The sequence below is a fragment of the Eurypyga helias genome, unplaced genomic scaffold, assembly GCF_000690775.1.
Source record: "Eurypyga helias isolate BGI_N326 unplaced genomic scaffold, ASM69077v1 scaffold473, whole genome shotgun sequence".
Lineage (NCBI taxonomy): Eukaryota > Metazoa > Chordata > Aves > Eurypygiformes > Eurypygidae > Eurypyga > Eurypyga helias.
The window spans coordinates 9,706-15,926 of NW_010239003.1; the positions used below are offsets into that span (position 1 = coordinate 9,706).

A 6,221-nucleotide genomic window follows, 5' to 3' on the forward strand; every position below is an offset into this window, starting at 1 on the left:
CTGCTGCTCCCACGTTCGGCCTCAGACGACGCCGAGCCAAAGGCGCTACCAGAACACTGAACCCTGGCGGAGGCCCTGTCCTCTGGACGCTGGAAAGGCCAGAGGCACCGGCTGCTCGAGGCCCGTGTGCCCGGCGACACGGGCGCGAGGTTAGTCACGCCAGCACAGCGCGGGGCTCGGGGCTCGTCACGCAAGCGGGGACGCGCGCTGACCCGCGCGAGGGTCTTTATCACCGTCAAGGCTTGGAAGGCAACACGAAGGCTGCGCTTCACCACCCCTGGGAAGCGGGAATGCGTTTGCTGCCTGTTTACTCCCTGACTAAACGGAATTCCTTCTGCGTTCATTCCTTGACTGAAAGGTCAAAGAGGAAAAAAAAAAAAAAAAGGGCACTTACTTTTGTTGGGAAGCCAAAGCAAAGGCATCTTGCTTCTTTCGGGAAACCCCAAACTTCTCCGCCACATTTTCTGAGGTTATTCTGGGGAAAACAAAACCACGGAGTTAATGCAATGACAAGGGACAAGCAGCAGCTCCAGCCTCAAAGGGAACTGCTGCCTTCTCTATCTGCTGCCTTCTGCTGTCTGCAGTGACAGGACATGGGGTAACGGGTTTAAATGGAAAGTGGGGAGGTTTAAATGGGATATCAGGAAGAAGTTCTTCATGGAGAGGGTGGTGAGGCACTGGAACAGGTTGCCCAGAGATGTTGTGGATGCCCCATCCCTGGATGTCTTCAAGGCCAGGCTGGATGAGGCTTGGAGCAACCTGGTCTAGTGGAAGGTGTCCCTGCCCATGGCAGGGGGGTTGGAACTGGATGGTCTTTAAGGTCCCTTCCAACCCAAACCATTCCATGAGTCTGTGATTCTCACCTAGAACTGCCTGGCAGCAGCAGATCCTGAATCAAATCCAGACCCAAACCCACTCTCAAGTTTTTGCTCATTAAGCCACTGAGATGAATAACTAAGACAAGGAAATCTTTCATCAGGATTCCTGATCTTCCCCCCCGTTTCACACAAGGAATCCACAACCAAGGAGGATGCGGACACCGGCAGATCCAAGCTCACTGAATTCAGACTGATTGGCAACAGCGCGGTCACTGAGGAGACTGACACCTAGAAACCCCCTTAAACTCTGGGAAGGGGAAAGACTTACCCCATAGGAATAAGGCAGTCTCGAGCCTTGCTGTTTTCCATCATGCTGGAGCTGATGTCGCCGGGGTTACCCGCGCTTCTGAGGGACATCGTTTCCACACTAAACACAAGAAGAATTTGAATTTGCTACTGGCGCTTTCATCCCCCATTTCTGGGAATTGCTTAACGAAGCCCGATCACAACTCGGCGCCTTGACATTATTACCCTGTAGAGACACAGCTAATAATTAAGAACTGGCTGAAGCAGAAACCCTCCAGGCAACTTAAGAATCATAACACCAACACAGTGAAAACAGCTTGCTAGACTAAACCGGTCCTTGTTTCGCCAAGAACAGGAGACCGATGTGTGCGGGTTTAGTTGGGACAGAGCTGACTTTCTTTTTCACCTAACACTTTCACTACAAGAAGCTGGGAGGGGACCCAGCCCGGACAGCTAACCCACACTGACCGAAGGGACATTCCATGCCGTCAAGCATCATGCTCAGGGTATGGGTTAGGGGGCCACGCTGGTGCCTGGTCGGCTTCCTCGGTCGTGGGGCTCACTCTGAGCGCGCACGCTAGGGAGAGGGAGGGTTCGGCACCCAGCGCAGGGCTCGAAGGGTTGAGGTAAGGACAGATCTGACTGCTGGGTGTTGAAATGGAATGGGTGCGAGAATGGCTCACTCCGACGCTGGTGCGATCCCGCTCGGGCTCGGGGGTGTCACTGCTCAGGACCTGGCTGGGTATCGGTCAGCAGGTGATGAGCAATTGTATCATTTATTTTCTGTTATTTTTTTACATATTAGTAGCAGTAGTGCTAGTATTACTTTCATTACAGATCATTATGAGTACTGTTAGTATCATTAGTATTGTTAGCATCACTGTTTTATGCATTTATATTCAGTTATTAAATTGTTCTTATCTCAACCCACGAGCTTCCTTGTCTTGCCCTCCGACTCCCCTCCACTGGAGGAGGGGGGAGGCGAGCGAGCGGCTGTGTGGCATTCAGCTGCTCGCTGGGATTAAACCACAACACAACGGCAACAGTCAATTTCACTGGTTTCCACAGCTGGGATGGAATCGCTAAGGATTCTGGCTCTTTTGTCCTCAAACCTAACGAGAAGGCTAAGGTCCCAGGACTGGAGTTTCCAGTGCGATGGCCAACAGCCATAAAAATGCCACTTAGAGCTTGAGAACTGGGTGGCAGCATGAGAAGTATTAAGCAAAGGATTATGCCATTTGTATTTCGCAACACAGAGTTTAAGACACTGCTCCCACAGGCCACAGTCCTTCACTGACAGAGGAGGTGACAGATACCCAGTTTTACAGCAGAAATACACAGCTACCACCCAGGAACAGTGAGCTTCTGTAGGGTCAGCCTAGACCACGAAGCCTGTGATGGGAAGAGGGTTTGAATTCTACTCTGTGCCACACAGATGTGCTCGTGAAGAGTAAACAGCAAAGAAACTATTCATGGAAATAGTGGAGCTGGAAAATGGAAATGGCTGGAGCCCCTCTGCTATGGGGACAGGCTGAGAGAGTTGGGCTTGTTCAGCCTGGAGAAGAGAAGGCTCTGGGGAGACCTTATAGCACCTTCCAGTACCTGAAGGGGCTACAAGGAACCTGGGGGGAACTTTTTACAAGGGCCTGGAGTGACAGGACAAGGGGTAACGGGTTTAAATTGAAAGTGGGGAGGTTTAGATTAGATATTGGGAAGAAGTTCTTCATGGAGAGGGTGGTGAGGCACTGGGACAGGATGCCCAGAGAAGCTGTGGATGTCCCATCCCTGGAAGTGTTCAAGGCCAGGCTGGATGAGGCTTGGAGCAACCTGGTCTAGTGGAAGGTGTCCCTGCCCATGGCAGGGGGGTTGGAACCAGATGTTCTTTAAGGTCCCTTCCAACCCAAACCATTCCGTGATTCTATGAAAACGCATGACGAGCGGACAATAAGGCTTTTCCCCCAAGCAGCTTGTAGTAAATGCTATCAGGAGTTTAGACTGACACGGGATCCTGCACAACCTGGCTTCAGCTGCATCTGCTCCCTGAAGGAGGGTACAGAATCCGCTTCTAAGTCAGAGCAAACCATGGCTACGGCACTCGGTGTTGTCACCCACTACGTCTCCACCTACAACAGGCGAGTCCTCTCAGGGGGACAGCGTGACTTGGGATAAACCCAGCTCACAAAGGCCAGGGATTATAGGTCTTCGTGGAAGACCCTGCAGGGCAGAGGCCAGAAAACTTCCCGCAATGAAACACGTTGGCTTGCGTACCCAAAGGCGCAAGGGCTGGATCCCAAACCCTTTGAGCCTTTCTGTACCTGGAAGCGTATCATTTTGGTGGACGCTGCCAAGCTACGTCTTCAAGCAGTGCTGAAGGGAACGAGCGAAGAGCATCAGGCGGTCAGCACAGGCAGCCCTGAACGCCGAGCGCACAGCCGACACCAGAGGAGCAGGCCTGTCTGGCCGAGCTGTTCATTTCGCAGCAGTGTGAGGAGGGTGTTCTCAGCCTCCGGACTTGCTCAACCAGGTATGTGCAGGTGTCGAGAAGTTGTAAACACAATTTCCTAAGAGCTACTGGATGACTCTATACAGTAATCATCCAAGAAAGACTTGGAGTTACCAAGGTAAAGAAAAAGAGAAGCCCACTATTTCAGCCTCAGCATTACTGAATACTTAATTTGTTCTTCTGAAGTGAACGTGTCTGTGGTCACTAGTGTTTCTCCAAAGCCAACCTAACATTTACATAATCCTCTAAAAAATAAACACTTCTTAGGACGTTAGAACCGAAGCAAAGAACAGCACGCCCGGCCACTGCAGAAGAACATCTCCTGCAAGTCTGTAGAACAGTTACTAGCCTGTGTAGGACGTTAATTTCCTTACCCAAGATAGGTGCTGGTATTCCAAGACACCAGTTAACTGGAAATTAGCTAAACAGTTAATCAGGGCAGGCTTTCAGGCTGTCAGAGCTGTGCAAGTGGTGTCCTACAGCAGGGCCAGAAGGCCCTAATGAAACGGGCTTTCTGCGTGCTTGTCGGATACTCAGCCTCCTACTGCAGCCGCAACACACAGGGCACCAAGACCAACGCTTCCAGGGGAATTAAAGGATTTCCAAGCACCCTCCCTCAGACTTCCTGTGAGAGTACTCAGAACCCTCTGGAAATACAGGAACTGCATCTGCAGTCACCCCTTAAATTCACGTCCTAATGTTGGAGTTTATTCACCCATCTGTCTGACAAGGACAGCACCTATTTCCCTGGCGGGGGGATGACATGGATCTGGTTGGAAGGCATTTCCAGTTCCTCACACAAGAGCTACTGCGGGGGGACCGAGCGCTACTTACGGACAGCCTAAGCATGTACCATAAAAAGCCTTCCTTACCCGCAGGCCAAGCCAATGTCATACGATCCATTTCGGATGCCACCTGTAACAGCAGGGCACAAACATCCTTAACCACCGTTAGGAGCAGAGGCGCTTCCATTCCAGCTGTGGTTTCACGAACACCTGAGGCACCCACCACAGCCCAGCAGGGCATTCCCTTCTCCCTCCCGCCTGCCAGACCATCAGCCAGGTCCAGGAGCTGAGGAGGCCAAAGGCTAGGTGTGACCTGATGTGCACCCAGAGAGGACAGGAGGAACCCTGCTAGAAGGAGGGACCCTTCTAGAAGGTGCCAGGTGTCAAAGCGATGGTAAAAGTCATCCTCAGACAACCCAGTTACTTCTCTCGGGGTGAACTCAGCCACTCAAGGACACGGCATCCAACTGCCTACACACTGAAAATTCCCAACCACAGAAGGCGTTTGCGCTATTCCGACTGCTCAGAGAGACTAAGGGACAGGAGAAGTGAGCATGTGGCGTGAGGCAGGCACTGACGGATCCGAGGGCCCACAATGCTTACCAGCTATGTTGATAATGGCCTGTAGCCCGGAGGAGCACTGCCGGTTCACGCTGGAGCATGGCACCGTCTCTGGAATACCGCTAGAAAATAAGACAGTGTTGGGAAAGACTCGGTGACGAAAGCCGTGCAACAAACCAAACCTCTGAAAATAGCATGAAGCCACTTGATTAAACTTTAACCCTGAAGTTCAAGACAGATCCCTTTAATATTTGTTGACCTCTTTCCTCTCACCAAGAGGAAGCAAAGTTCATAGGTAATTTCCACACTTGATTTGCAAGCAGCTCCAAATGCTGTTTACCCACAGGTCGGCCTTCAGCGGGTCCTCTCTACGCAGGGCCCGCTTCTCTGCCTGGTTCCTGAGCTGTGAGCCCGGCCGGACACACGGGAAGGCTCTGCAGTATTCCTAATTACCGGTGGGCTGCATCCACACCTCTCCCAAGGGGTGGCTGTACACTGATTTACAGAAGACAACATCACTTGGCAACACACACTGGTGGAAATACCTGGCAGCTGGGATCCCGCTCAATATGAGCCATCGACCACCAACACTGGGAAACGGACAGAACGACCTGAGACAGCTCCCTGGTTTCCAGCCCAGGAAGAGCAGAAGGAAGTGCAGCCTTGCGGTGCGGAGAAGCAGCAGGCACCGCTGGGAGCCCACAGAACAAGATCTCCCATTCAGAGGCTCAGCACAGGGAGCACAGATGGATTAATCGGCCTCACCGCTCCCTTTCTGTCCTTTACCAGAAGGGTTCTCCAAACAAACCCTAGGTCAAAGTCTGATTTCTAGGCAAAAGGTCGTTTGCTCTAACTTCTCGGGAGCGCGCAAGCCTCACTGCAATCCGTGACCCACTGCTGCTCCGTAGCCAGGGCCAGGGAAGGGGAGGAGGAACCTCGATCTGGTTGGGAGTTTACCTTAGAAACTGCGCAACTCTTGCAATCAAAGCACCAGCTCCAGGCTGCAGCACGTTTCCTGAGTGCAAAGATACGATTCCAGTCAATCGGTTGTATTCCCCTCGCTATTTGCTGCCGGCATCAAGGGGATGGGAACGTTGCCACGGCTTGGTGCCATGTGGCACCCAGGTCAGACCCCCACCGCATGACGCAACCGTTGTGAAGAATGTTCTGATTTCATCAGCCTAATCCTACGCACTAACCCCTTCCAACCCCACGGTATTGCAAGTGTTTGAGAGCAGCCCTGAGGAG

General features: G+C 52.2%; 1 protein-coding gene across 1 annotated transcript in view; it reads right to left on the minus strand.

Annotated features, from left to right (window-relative positions):
* ACAA1 (acetyl-CoA acyltransferase 1) overlaps positions 1-6,034 on the minus strand; it is a gene marked incomplete at its 5' end in the record, with an annotated part of 10,634 nt that extends 4,600 nt beyond the window's left edge. The window contains 5 exons of the mRNA XM_010147987.1: positions 395-475; positions 1,147-1,245; positions 4,500-4,542; positions 5,016-5,095; positions 5,931-6,034. Of these exons, the coding sequence (XP_010146289.1) occupies positions 395-475; positions 1,147-1,245; positions 4,500-4,542; positions 5,016-5,095; positions 5,931-6,034 (407 nt within the window). The remainder of the gene's footprint in view (positions 1-394; positions 476-1,146; positions 1,246-4,499; positions 4,543-5,015; positions 5,096-5,930) is intronic.
* Between the last annotated feature and the right edge of the window lie 187 nt (positions 6,035-6,221).